At 36.0% G+C, this 14,516-nt stretch overlaps 1 protein-coding gene across 2 annotated transcripts in view; it reads right to left on the bottom strand.

The window, feature by feature from the left end:
- Frl (formin-like protein) overlaps positions 1-14,516 on the bottom strand; it is a 79,853-nt gene that overhangs the window by 11,644 nt on the left and 53,693 nt on the right. For both annotated transcript variants that reach the window (XM_076122167.1, XM_076122168.1), the window contains exons 2-8: positions 11,686-11,856; positions 3,074-3,153; positions 2,648-2,787; positions 2,051-2,274; positions 1,113-1,361; positions 593-736; positions 144-260 (exon numbers count right to left, since the gene is read on the bottom strand). In XM_076122167.1, the coding sequence (XP_075978282.1) occupies positions 144-260; positions 593-736; positions 1,113-1,361; positions 2,051-2,274; positions 2,648-2,787; positions 3,074-3,153; positions 11,686-11,856 (1,125 nt within the window). The remainder of the gene's footprint in view (positions 1-143; positions 261-592; positions 737-1,112; positions 1,362-2,050; positions 2,275-2,647; positions 2,788-3,073; positions 3,154-11,685; positions 11,857-14,516) is intronic.

Raw genomic sequence — 14,516 nt, forward strand, 5'->3', positions numbered from 1 at the left:
TGACGTCAATACTTTATTAAAAGCTTTTATGTTACCCTGTTCAGCATAAAAACATAGTGTTTTCCTAAATGAGGATAATTAATATCTAAAAGGCATATATGTTATTTTTTTAAGACTTTTTTGTTAAAAAATTATGTACTAACATGTCCCAACTCATCCTCGAGTTCGTTGACCTTCTCGAGCGCGGCGGTCTTGGTCTCCGAGTCCTCCATCAGCGCGGCCACGTCGAACACATTGTCTAAATACGCTGAGATTTGCACCTGAAACACATACACACATTGTTATCGAATTTATTTATACATACATACCTACAAGTACCCGTATCTTTTTAGATAATTATATTGCTTCTTTTTTTTTTCAAAAATCGTAAATATTTTTTATAATCGTTTAGCAATTGCTCTGTAGTGTATAGTTCCTTTCCTACTTATATTGATTCTATATTAGAAAATACAACACTTAGGACATTTTGTCACCAAACGTACGTATACGTACACGCAGGTATACGTACTAACGACCATACGTACAAAATACTTTTTGCGTGTTTTTCTTAATAGAGAAGTACAGTGTAACATAGTTTTGAGTGTGTATTTACCTGTAAGTCATCACTCTCGCAGAGTCTCAATCGTTCGAGGTAGTCGTCCAGTTTGAGCGCCGTGAACTCGTACTGTAAGTGCACGCGGAAGTTCATGTCTTCTACCGAGTGCACGATTATGTTCACGAACTGCATGCACGCCACCTGGAGAACGAAAACAAAAGATAAATGAATTATGAAACTTAGGCGTTTTATTTGGTTGTTGTAGCAGTGTCAGAATGAGTTAGAAATCTACTGCAGTTTGAATTTTATTGGAATGTCGGTTCATTATAAATAGAGCTCACATTGACACTATTTTATTCCATATGTGAGCGTAAAACTATTGAAGTAAGGTTCATGATACAACAAATTATTTTCGACCATATGAAGGTGTAAAATAGAATAATATATTTTATTCAAATACATATTTCCTCTTTTTGCCTTTTGCCTCTGTGATTCAGTAGCAGCCAATTCAATTTGCATTTTATTAAACATTTTAAACCTCACAATTAGTAAAGATTAATTATTATCAAGTACTCACCATAAACTCAATATGGAAGTTATCATAGTTCATAAAGTACTCCATAAGCGTGTGGAATCTCCGCGGTTCTCCGACCACCTCTTTAAAGTTGTCGAAGGCCGACAGTATGATCTGATGGCCGCCCTTCACGAGGCAGATGGCAGCTAAGAGTTCCAGCACCAGCGCCTTCGTGCGGAGAGAGTGGTGGACTAGGGATAGAGCTATGCTGTTGATCGCCTCGCGGTGCTGGATCACCATGTTGAAGCCGTACTGGAATAAAAAATGGTTTATGTTGTTATTTTTGAGTAAAGATAGTTGACTATTCGTCGTTTTTCAGAGAATAAAGAATAACTTCAAAGTTTTTACTATTGAGAATTACATAAAAAATCGTAGCAAATTAAGAATAAAAAAAAACGCAGCTTACATATGAGTATAGACCTACATCGTAAGTTTAATTGAGTCCTTTTCATTGGAGACAAGTGGGCCAATTTCTTTTAAATTCCAGATCTTCATTGGTAGATTCTGACTTCAGATTATCTAATACAAGTACTAGACCTAGGGAGAGTAGGAAGCTGAAAACTACTCGAATCAGGTCCCAATAATTTCAAACTTTAAACCTTCCAAACATCGGACATACCAAATCCTGGGTCTAAGACTGGATTCAAGGTTTCTTAGGCTTGCTATACACAAGTTCGGTTCAGCATGTTCGATTCGGCAATATTTATCAAACAACAAAACCGACTCGACTCACTTGTTCGGGCCTGTACCGAGCGGGTTCATCTACACATATTCGATTTTGCCGCCCGGCTAGGCTGATTAACACACAAATAATTGTCCCGCGTGGTAATCGAACCCACGACCTCCACTCGCACTGGTAGTGGCGTGGCGACCACCTCAAACACTACGCCACTGAGGCCGTCAAACAGTAAGAAAAAGTGTTATTTATTTATTGAATGTACCTTATTGTTCATAATGGCCCTCATGCACATGATGCACACGTGTATGTCGTCGGTGCTGGCGCCCATGTTGAGGCGCGCGGCGTGGCGCGTGCGGCGGCGCGCGGCGGCCGGGCTGGCCGCGCCCTCGCACTCCGCGTCCGCGCTGCGCGCGCGCCGCCGCCACGTCGCGCTCATCGTCGACCCGCCGTCCGTCGGACCGCTGCACTCTGACGTTGTTGTGTTTGCTGAAGGAATAGAAAGATTAGATGTAAAAATTTGGTAAGAAAACCAAAATCTATAGACGCGAAGACCACTTATTCCAGGACAGCTAACTATCGAGTTCAGCAGGCAAAATACAGGTTGCCAATATCAAGTAGGGTTCTTAGAGTTAGTCGTTTGCATTATGAAAAATTTAACTATTACGATTATGTTTATTTTTTGAGTAGTAATTTTATTTTTCAGCAAATATTTCTTATGTAAAGTAAAAGCTTCCAAAATTCGCAATTCCTAATAAAAAAGAACTCATCACGTCTTAATGACTATGACGATCAAAATGTATGCACAGTAGAAAATCACTATAAAAAGTGTCTATATTCTTTAAAAGTTTCTGAAACTTACCTTGATTGATACCATCACTGGACTGACTCCTAGCGAGCGCGATCCTCTGCTCGTGGCGCATCATGCTGAGCCGAAAGCTCAAGTAGTCGATCAGCACGTCCAGACCCTGGTTCTGTTCGTTGAGGAACTCTCGAACCCATCTGGAAACAGACAACAAAATAATTACTGAATAATATGTTTGAAGAAGTTATTGCCAAAAACGTTGGCTTCCAACTGTGCTATAGAACGATGACATATAATTTTTACAACTTGTCCTAAAGTTGTTATTATCATTTTATTTAACTAAGACTGTCCCACTGCCGGACGGTCTCCTCCCGATAGACGGCAGAGTTTAAATTTCCGTAAACCCTCGTCCTACACTCGTTAAATTGACTTTGTAAGTACAGTAATATTAATTTCTGATAAATAAATAAAGGTATAACTCACTCTATGTGATTTGTTCGTAAAGATATCTCCAAGTCCCTGAGGACTTGCGTCGAAGTTGAGTCGCCGACCATCTTGCGTTTCTGAAAACAACAAATTGCAATATTATTATCTCTATCCATAGGGGCTTATTACTCAGATTGGATGTATATTGAACAAGTCTAAACGAACTTTGAGTAATAGGAATGTCATACGCATTTTTTGAATAGTCTGATAAGATACCAACGAAGTCATAGGCCGTTGCCACTTTTATAGTAAACAAAAGTCCAGGTTTTGTACTCTCATATTCGTCCGAAGTAATCTACATGATAAAAGGAAGAAAAGCCCTCCATGTCAAAACGCCGTGCTAGCTAAAAATAGAGAAAGTTCACGTACAAAAGCACACGAACTATGCAGTTATGACAATCTGCATACACTTTCTTATTGTTGCGCTGTTTCCAGTTTAAGCTATGAGAAGTCACGAACCAAGAGTTGTGAAGGCATAAAATATCAGTGGAATTCTTATTTTATTGCTGAGGTTTCGGCTTGGGCTTAGAAGTTATTTAATTCAACCATGCACGTTTTGATGAAGGCAGAATAATACAGCTTTCGTATGTGTATCAGCTATTTGTTCTATGTTCAACGTAGGATACGTTAAGTTACGCTACATTATACGTTGTAAAATTGCAATAAATTATCTTAGGTTGACACCAGTTACATATATCATACAGTGGTGACCTCGAGGTTTCACTTTTCTAACCCGTGGTAACCAGAAGAATACTTTCTTAGCTCAAAAGTACAGAAAAAGCGCTTAAAAAGATTGGATTTATGCCATTTATTAATCGTTTCTTCATTAACCAATATTTTCGTTGAATAAAACTCATGTCGTAATTACAAAGTTCATCCCTTGCCCCACACGCTACACTAAGCACGACATCTCAAGTCGCTCGCATGAGTCAGCCTCAAAGATGACGAGTATGCAGTACCTACACAGGCGACCTCTGGCCACACGACGGTACAGCCGACCTCAATAATTGATAACGACACGCTAATAGGACGGGGTTAAACGATTATCGCGGCTCTTCCGTGTTTTTTTTTGCATGTTTTTTAAGTCGAGCAAACAGTTAGGGAGTCTTCAGAAAGTGTGTCAAATTGATAGCCCTCAATAAAAGTTCTATTAAATAAACGATAATATGATTGTCATATCGTTAAAGTGCAAGAGATTTGAACGAAATTCTTGCCATAGTTTATTGCTTGAATCTTTACAAAGATTGTAAACTGTTACTTAAGTTTTGATCACTAAGGGTCGTCCTCAAAGGCTATACATCAAAACTAGTGTGTTAACCTATTTCAGTCAACTCCGTTATGCAATACAAAAAAAAATAATTTCTTCTGCCACAAAGTTATGAGATCCATCTCATAACAGAGATCAGTGAGTACTACAGAATACTATTAATTTAGACTTCAATCAGATTACAATCATCACTTAATATTGCACCATCAATTAAATCTGCAAAACAACATACTTCAGAACAAAACCGAAGAACACAAATCTCAAACACAATATTTCAGTGGCCTCTAAAACAATCTTAATAAAGCGAAGCCAACGATATTCTCCACATCTCGAGCCCTAAGGTCAAGTGCCTCTAGCAAGACATACGTTTTAAAACCTCTACATCTTATCTCGTCTTTACTGTTAGATAATATGTACGGATAGCGAGCTTTTGTTAAGGAACCCATAATTTCAATTAGTATTGTACCTGACTCGCAGGTCAAGCCGCGACACCGGATGAATAAACATTGATTAAAATTGTTGTTTAAATTAACAATTATAGATAAATACTACATTGTTAGTTATACGGCTAATTGGCTTGCAAATAAATGTTTGTCGAATTAAAAACCTACAATTATCTCTTGACATAGAGTAACTTTATTTGCAAGCCAACTTTCTGAATAGCTCAAATTAAAGAAAAACATTTTCGGTGATCACCAAGAGTACGCCCATTGCATGCATCTATTGATAAATTGATGCCCTCTGGATGACAAAATTTAGCTTAACACTGTTCTTTAACTATATATACAGTGAGCGAAACTTTTAATGAGTAGAGCTAGGATTCAGTTAGGTATGATTTGACTGTAAGTTTAGAACTACTACTTTTATTTAATTGGAGGTTCGATTAATTATTTTCAAACACATCTTCATAGAAGCAATACAACAGCTGTTAAATGCTCCTATATTAGTATCTTCTGTTAAAACACGGCATATATCACATTTCAACACGGCTCTCAATGTCATATTCTCACGTACCATCGATAACTCGAGCGTGAGTCAGTGAGTCTCGTTTCATAATAAACGTATGACACCTGATATTGAACCTATCAAGTCTGGTGTGAATAAGACGGAAGGGGGGTGATGTATGTTGAGGAAAAACTATGATTGTTATCGCTTTTTAACTGTAATAGCTTTGAAAGAGTAACCACTTCAATCTTGTGTGAGTCACTGTTGAAAATTAATGGGTATTTGAGCATTGGACTTCAACATTGGAAAAATCAACATTTGTATACTACTACTGTAGATCATCAAAACTAATTCCAGGCCAGCATATAAAATGTAGGAGACATGTGCTTCAAATTGTATAATCAATGTAAAAAACACTAAGAGTATCTTCTTTGGTCTTCATAATAATAGCTCTTATTGCGATAATTACAGTTTTTACTAAAAGGATCGGATAAAGACTATGATGCTTATATCACTAGTCGTAATTTTGACACAGTTCTAAGTACAGTTGTATAGTTCCAGTTAATCATTGCGTTTTGTGCGTAGCGTACGTATAGTATATAGTGCCATTTGCACCAAAACTGTATAAAGAACTATAGCTGCTATTAAGCGGATCATAATCACATCACATGTGTGACGTTTACGATCAAACACTGTCAGCCGCCGGTGAGCACTGGCGCCAATAACGTGATTGAGAGAATGGATATTGACTTGTTTAGTCTGAGCTTTTACGATGGCTTTTGTTGAGATTAAGGAGTTCATGCATTTGATGTGGTAGTACGTTGTTTTCTTGCACTGGATAAGGGTTTGATACCATGCCTTATGATACAAATCGAATAGGTTTTGGGGTGGTCTTAGATCTTTGTTCCCTAGTCTATAAACATTCCGTGAGCTATCTATTTCGCAGGAAATTCAACAACCGTCAAAGATAGGAATATTAAATTACCGAAGAAACGACTGGACAAGACATTGAAAAGGAACTAAACAGTTTTTGAAACATATGAAGATTAAGACATTTAGGCTAATATTAGAAATTGCTAATAAGCGAATATTTTTCGCATATTCCCTAGAAAAAATGCTACGTGTACTTCCCGACCTTCAAATTTACTCTTCCACTAAAATAGAGCAAGTTGGGCTGGTATTATACACCTACGCTTGACGCTTGAATGATAGAACAGTAAAGTACCTATAGCTATTTATATCAAAACCAGGTCTACTTATATTACTCCAAGGGTGTATTTTACTCTCGAATCTTGTAATTTCTCCACAGGTCACAGGCACCCAGTTTATTGCCATCGCGGCTAGTTTATTAAAGGCATCACATTTCTCTGAAGGTAGAAGCATGTTAGACACCCACAGTACACCATTACTATTGCAACAGGAGGTCAGATTATTGTGCCGCTTACTGGTAAAAGTTCTAAACTGTAGTTATGTATATCCTTAACTACTTTTTCCGCGTTGTGTTTGTTACTGCATATAATTGCATAGGTTCTATTTTCACAAACTAAAAAGTGCGTCACGGATAGTCTGTTGTCTGCGCTGCACCTAGTTGCAGCAGAAGTAAATCTCTAGTACATAAGATACAAAAGAAACGCGCCGATAAAGAGACATTTTAAAACTATGATGATAAACTAAGTCTTTGACCTCTTCGCCAAATGAGAGGTCAACTGCGGTAAACATTCCTGTTAGTTTTTTACGAATCTATAAGGAAAGATCAATGAATCATGAACTTGTAAATCGATCAGTTTTTGCCGCAATTTCATTTTTGAAGTGTAGTGTTTGACCTCAGTCATCATTTACAGAAAAAAAGGCTTATTACAATTACATGATCAATCAAGTTTTTTCTAATACACATTACTTCCAAACTAAAACTTACTCTACTATGAAAGGCACAAAGTTGAAATTCCAACGAAAAACTAACGAAAAATAAAGAATATACTACGACTTTTTAAGATTGTTATTCTTGGTACTTGAATCAAGTGCTTTATAAATAATGTTAGATCAATATATGTTTGCAAGTGCCGTTCTAACGGTATCAAAATCGCACTTGAGATCAAGAGCTCTTTTTGTCATGTTAATGTAATTTATAATTGGAAATGATTATGATACTGGCATTGATAAGGATTTATTTGTTACTTGATGAGACTTTCATTTAAAATTTCTTATATTTTGTTTTAGACTGTCATTTCACAAACTTTAAATCCTATCTGAAATATTGTTTTGCAGTCGTAGGTATATCTTTTTTTAACTTCTAAGTAAAAGATAGAAGACAATTCATCTATCTGGTGTACTTTTTCTCGTAGGGAGAGCCTACGAGAAAAAGTCGTGTTTTTATGTTTGTAGGTAAAAAAAAACTCATGAAAAACCTAAATACTACGGTGAAAAAGAGAATTTTCAGACCACGTCTTGTATTTTATAATGAGCGATAATGCGGCGTTCCCAGAATTCGCAATCAAGCCTAATGTGACGTAATTATGCCATTATTTCAATTATCTCCGAGGTTCGTTATGGCGTGCGGAAAACGACAATTTTGTTGAAGATAAGTTAATTTCATTAGCAGTAATTAGTGCATAATCATAGTTAACAAACTTACTAGAATTATCGAGTAGCTTGGAGAATTTATTTCTGACTATTTGATTATAATCTATTAAGTACTGCTATAACGCTATGGTTGGAAATGGTCCTCATAAATTAAATTCGCTTATCTTAACAGCAATATAAACTTGAATGGTCAATTCCGAAAACTGATCATCAGTATTGATATTAGATGAACAATTGTAACTTTGTCAATTATGTCGATATTTGGCCTTAATAAAATATAAATTTCGGGTCACTATCTAGAATACTCTGAATGTATGTAAAATAGTAAATTTCGTTATGATACCATAATACGTTCAAACTTAATCTAAGAAAGGCAATTTACGACTACTACGTCCATTTCCCTTTAACCTGTCAGCCCATTCATGTCCAAAGATCAATCAATTTATATGTACAGTTATAAAATGATTGAGAAGCTTATAGTAATAAATAACGTAAAGGTTTATACCATCGGCGAGATAGGCACGGCTAAACTTGAACTATAACCAACGTTTATTGATATGACCTACAGACTAAAGATTTGGGACAAACAAATAAACAGACTCCGTTGTATTGTCTGTCTAGTTTCATTATGATGTTGAGTGTTTTATTTACCGAATATAGTTTGGTTCTGTTCTATCTATTCCATCATAAATAAGTCTAGGTTATAATCTAATGTATACTAGAGCTAGACTGAAAACAGGTTTCTCTGTGTTTAAGTGACTTAATAGAAAACTTTTCGTAATAAAATGAATAAGTTGGAAACATTCGTTTTCTAACAATATTAAGATTTGGTCTCAACTTCGAAGGTACATAAAATATATTTAGGTCATACTAACCTTTTCAGTAATTTAAGTCCAGTCAATTTTGTTTGGACAGACAATCATTTTTTTCATTTGTTAATATTGTCATTTAACTGCCAACCAATATTGACAGCCAAAATACTTCTTAATATACATTTTACAAAACAATCAGGTTTGTACCGAAGGTGTCAGATGCGTAAATCGTTGTAAACACCTGTATGTATGCGGTTTGGCTACTTTTACGTGAACACTGCGCACACGCAGGTGCTGATCAGAATCATGTGACCTCGTAATATGAAAATATGGTAAGTATTTATTAAACTCAGCTTTTGAGGGAAGACTATGAGGACAATAAAAACATCATTATGCGTTTTTTTTAATGATTTAAGGACTCCAAAGTGCATTTCTAAACTTTTAAGATATAAAAATAAATCCGTAGCTATTACAGTACCTAATAATAAAATTTATCTTCCGTTTCTTTTTTGTATAAAACCCTAATAAAAGCACTAGCATCATTCTTTAGCACATCTGGGGGCACGGAAGTGCCCCCGCAAGTCGAGCAAAAAAAAGCGGCACGGCCGTAACATCCTTTTCTCGAAGCAATACGGGCATTTTTGACACCCCTATAATTTCGTTGTGGATAAAACAAGAAGTCTGGATTTTCAGCAACTAATCAGTCATTGTATAAACACGGTATATTTAAAATTTCAGTCAATTTGAACCAGTAGTTTAAGAATGACAACTTGTTAAAATTTTGAATTTTGTCACTCACTGATTCACTGACTCACTGACTCACTGACTCACCGATCATCAAAAGTCTAAGGTACTTCTAGCAGACTTAGAAGCTTAAAATTTAGAATACAAATAGGGTTTAGTGTCTTAATCATGGGAAAAATTCTATATTTTCTAATTTCGGTCCAGTTTTCTAAATACACCAACTGCAACAATAACTTTGTAATCCCATATAAACGTATAAGATTACAAGGTTACATTTGCAGTTAATGAATTATTATTACTGTAGAAAATAAAATAAATAGGTGTAAATAGGTACCTACTATATGAGGCATAACGGGTGGTGGTATAGGGTGGGTAAGGGTGTTTAGCCCATGAAACTGAACAACATTCCCATAGGAAAATATGTTGAATTATGAAAAAAAAATCGTCTTTCCATACGAATTGGACTTATGTTCGCTCTACAAAAAGAAGTGAGATGCCACCAAAAACATACTGTAAAAACCTCAAGTCTCGCCGTAAAAAGTTGTGAGATCTATATAATACCAAGTCGATTAATCTATTTAGTCTCTACTTAAAGGACCTTCTGTCTTAAGTTATTACGTATGTTATTATCATGCCAATTAAAAAAAAATACCTTTAAAACAAATAGATCGACTTGGTCATCGCAAGAAAACACAAATTCGCCATTAACATTTCAGGAGCATTAACTTCTTGTCGTGCTGTGTAGTGTGATACATACTAATAATCGAATCATGCGATGGCCAGGTCGGTCTATTTGTTTTAGAGGTATTTTTTTTTAATTGGCATGATAATAACATACGTAATAACTTAAGACAGAAGGTCCTTTAAGTAGAGACTAAATAGATTAATCGACTTGGTATTATATAGATCTCACAACTTTTTACGGCGAGACTTGAGGTTTTTACAGTATGTTTTTGGTGGCATTTGTATTACCCAAAACAGGTACAAATGACTAGACCAATACATTTTATTAAGCACTATCAAGCCTTATAAGCCTATATAAGCTCTAATTCCAGTCATTTTATCTCGCCACCCCCAGCTGCGTCCGAGGATACAAGCTGCGTCCACAAATTGCGTCTAGTCCACCGTATCGCGGGCTCATGATGTATCGCTCATTGTGACACTAACGGTACTCGGCGACTATGTAGCCCGTGTTGCAGATACAGAGATACAGATTAATAGGTGTTGGGAACTTGGCTATAGTGAGCTTGTTCAATGATTTGTTTGGTTCAAAACATTGTGTGGTGAGAAGGAACAACATTTCATACAAAATATACACTCCTAGGGCAATTTGGGATTAAATTTTTGCATAATTGCCTAGTCAAAGAAAACCTCGACATATCAGACTTGTCAGGAAAAACCTATTGTGTGAAGAATATTTAAAAAAATTAAGAAAAAATCTAAAACAAACTACAGCTTGTGAAGAAACTAGGCAGAATTTCGCAAAAGAAACTTTACAGCTTATCTCGCCGTAAATCGACAAATAAAACACCACGTTACAAGCCAAATTAGCTGCCGTCAAAGCTTACAAACGTTTCTCGGGTTTCCCTAACTATTTGGTCCGAGGCAACGAGCAAAAACGTGCATAAAACGATTTTATCCACAAATTGCCGGTGGGCAGATCTCTATCTCTTAGCATTAATGTATCGTTCATTGTTTACTAAGTGTAACGGTACCGCCGAATACGGCGACTCACGCGCACCTCGGCTACACAATGTATCACTCGGCTGCAATCATAGTGGACCTCCTAGATCTTTACTAATATGGTCAATGAATAGTTCCATTCAAAAGTTCACGAGCTATTTCGCGAAGAACATTTCAATCGTGCTCTAAGGCCTTTGGGCCATACGCATCGATCCTTATTCATTGTTTTTTTCAGCACTTTACATCACATTCCAAACATGTCTTGACTGAATTGTAAAATTTCTGTAATCATGTCACTTCTAAGCACATGACTACGCTGCAGAGTTTATACTTATGGAAGCTGTAGATGTCTGTTCTGTACATTGAATATATAAAAAAATCTACTAGGAGATGTTAAGTAACGGACACTGATACCGAATCTGCAATTAATAAATTTTTTGTCTGTCTGTATGTTCCAGCATCAGATAAAAACTACTGTATGGATTGCACTAAAATTGCGTATAGTCAGAGAATAGATATTGGAGCAACACATGAGATACTAAATAATAGTAATTAATTAGACCTTATAACAAACTTACCCTGTGACTCCTGGAAGCTTTAGGATCGAGGTACGTTCTGAGTTTGTTGAGGTAGTGCGCCGGCGAGTCCTTCGCCTGCACCATGTCCTGGTCGCAGATGATCTCCCACTTCTTCTCCAAGTCATAGTTACGCAGAAGTTTCGCCTTGTCCGGTGGTAAGTCCATAGACGCCTGTAGAAGAAAAATAAGATTTTATCAGGAATCTTTACTGATTTAATAAAATTGTAGAGCTTGTTTGGTTGGTTGAACGCGCATATCTCCGAAACTACTGGTACGAATTGAAAAATGATTTTACTGTTGGATAGCCTATTTATTGAGGGAGGCTATAGGCCATATAACATTACGCTACGACCATTAGGAGCAGAGAAGCAACGAAAAATGTTTCAAAAGTGGGGAAAATTTTTACCCATTCTCTCTTAAGTGACGCAAGCAAAGTTGCGCGGGTCAGCTAGTTTCTAATATAACATAAAAGATTTTTTCTTTATTGAATAACGTTTCTTCTAAGGGTTAAAGAGTAAAGGGTGCTTGAGTTTACGACCGTGACGACGTATTACGACCCCTATGTCTGCTTTTACGACTCTCATGAAAATTCAGGTCGTGCCTCTTACCTAACAATTGTTTAGGCGGAGAGAGAGAGAGCTTGTTGCTTTATTTCATGTTATAAGAGTTAGGAAAATAAAAGTATGAGCCTTTTCTTTCGTTTCTAATAAAGGAAAAGTGTTCAAGATAGCTGATCATCCTAGTAGTTCTCAAAGTAATTTAAAGACCTATAGTGAGCGTTCGTGCTGCTCAAATGACAATGGTAATAATAAAAATATTGCCCAATTGACTGCTTATAAAATATACCAGTATCTTCGAAAAAAATGTTTTTTTTTTATTTGGGTAAATAAGCGTATCATTGCAAATTAGTTAATGAAACCTCCCTATAGTCAAGCAATGCTTGTGTTAGGAGACTCTGCTCTTGTATAACAATTATTAACCTAATTGTAACCTAATAATGAAATACTTAAAACACATCTTAATTTACTTTTGTCAAGCAGTTACAAGCCCCAGTGTTAACTGCTTTTGTCTGTACATCTTGTTTCCAGTAATACAATGTAATACACATTAAATTATAACAGCATATTGTATTCAATCGCGATCTATCCAGCATCTAAACAAGGATCGGCTAGCATTGAACCAGTTCTGAGATATTGGCTTATACGAACTTAACGGTATACCTGGCGCAAGCAGGGCTGGCCTGTTAGTAAGGATACTTAGCTGGGATTCTTTTACACTTAGGGTCTAACACGTAGGATCATTTTCCACTATTATAAGTTAACAATATTTATAGTGCTGCTTTGTATCTAATTATACTTGTATTAGTATATTGCGACAATTAAATCAAAGCAGAAGTAATGGTCAGCAACACACTGCCGACCTCGTAGGTATTTGTATATTTTATTCAAGTATTTTTTAGCCTACTCTTCCACTGCTGGGCAAAGGCCTCCCCCATTTTTTCCAATCCTCCCCTCCCTATCTTTTGTTATGCGTGGACAATATTTATTTATTTAGTAGTATTTAAGACATCTAGATCGTCCCGACAACGGTTAGTTATCAAAATAATTAGAATTATAAGTTATTTTTATTTATTATGCCTAATTGCCTACAATAGCCTATCAGAAATGAGTTAAGGGCAATCTAATCGGTTATTTAACTAATAAGCTAAGCAGTGTTAATAAGTCCAATTGTATCGACATACTGCTCTAGTTGAGTTTATGGCATTGTATTATATGCTAATGTGATCTGATTATACTAATGCCGTTTCAATTACTCCTCCGCCTAGGTAACCTGACCATCTATTATGGTCGCACATGACAATAATTCACTTAGGGCTGCCGCAGACCGAATCCTATAACCACTTTTGTACTATTTTATTTATTCTCTCTTGCTAACAATGTATGGTTGTACGTTTGTTACTCATCTGAAAATTTAAATAAAAAGCAAACAGGAAGATTTTCAGATAATTTATTTTTTGACAAATATTTTGTGTAATCAGTAGTGTCAGAGTATCTTTTTGAGCCTGATTGTAGGTTTATCTATAAGTAAGTACATTGAAGGATATAAGTACCTACAGTCTATCATGTTGTCTGGTTATCATAGTACAACTGCTACAACTGCTTAATTTGGAGTCAGATGGCCTCGTGTGAGTTGTCTCATTATATATATATTTTTATATATTTTTCACATAGCGTTCCTATAGGACGAAGTCGTGGGTAGAAAACAGTAGATAATTGAAATTGTAGCCGGTGCGAAGATTCTCTGTGTCAATGTAGCCGTTAGAAAACATCAAACAACACCCACCCTGTCGGCAAATATTTTATCTGTCGTACAAATATTTGTGATCCAATCTTTTACTTGACACTGAGGTGGGTCTATTTATTATTTCGTGATATTTTATGTCAACGACATAAATCGAAACGGTCTATTTCAACTCTAGAACTATGGATAGATAGTTTATGCTGTATTATTGGCAGACAATTTCATACGATTACGATAACTCTACGATTCACTATTATATTCATTCTAGTGGTAAAAATAGGCTGCCTTCAAAATATTGTAGTAACCTTTATATACAAAACCTTTATATACAAAAGTATACAAAACTAATTGTTATATTTCTATTCCAACTAACGAATGATAGTAAACTTTGTTGTTCTCAAGGCAGAAAAGGCTACCAAAACCCTTATCGTTATTGTTACCAAGTGCCGCCTATGTCCCTTGCCGCCAGTTTCACTTATTCTGTCCTATTTCGCATACCCATAAGTTACAAACATATAAAACTTATTGGC

Source organism: Anticarsia gemmatalis, chromosome 13 (genome assembly GCF_050436995.1).
Source record: "Anticarsia gemmatalis isolate Benzon Research Colony breed Stoneville strain chromosome 13, ilAntGemm2 primary, whole genome shotgun sequence".
NCBI lineage: Eukaryota > Metazoa > Arthropoda > Insecta > Lepidoptera > Erebidae > Anticarsia > Anticarsia gemmatalis.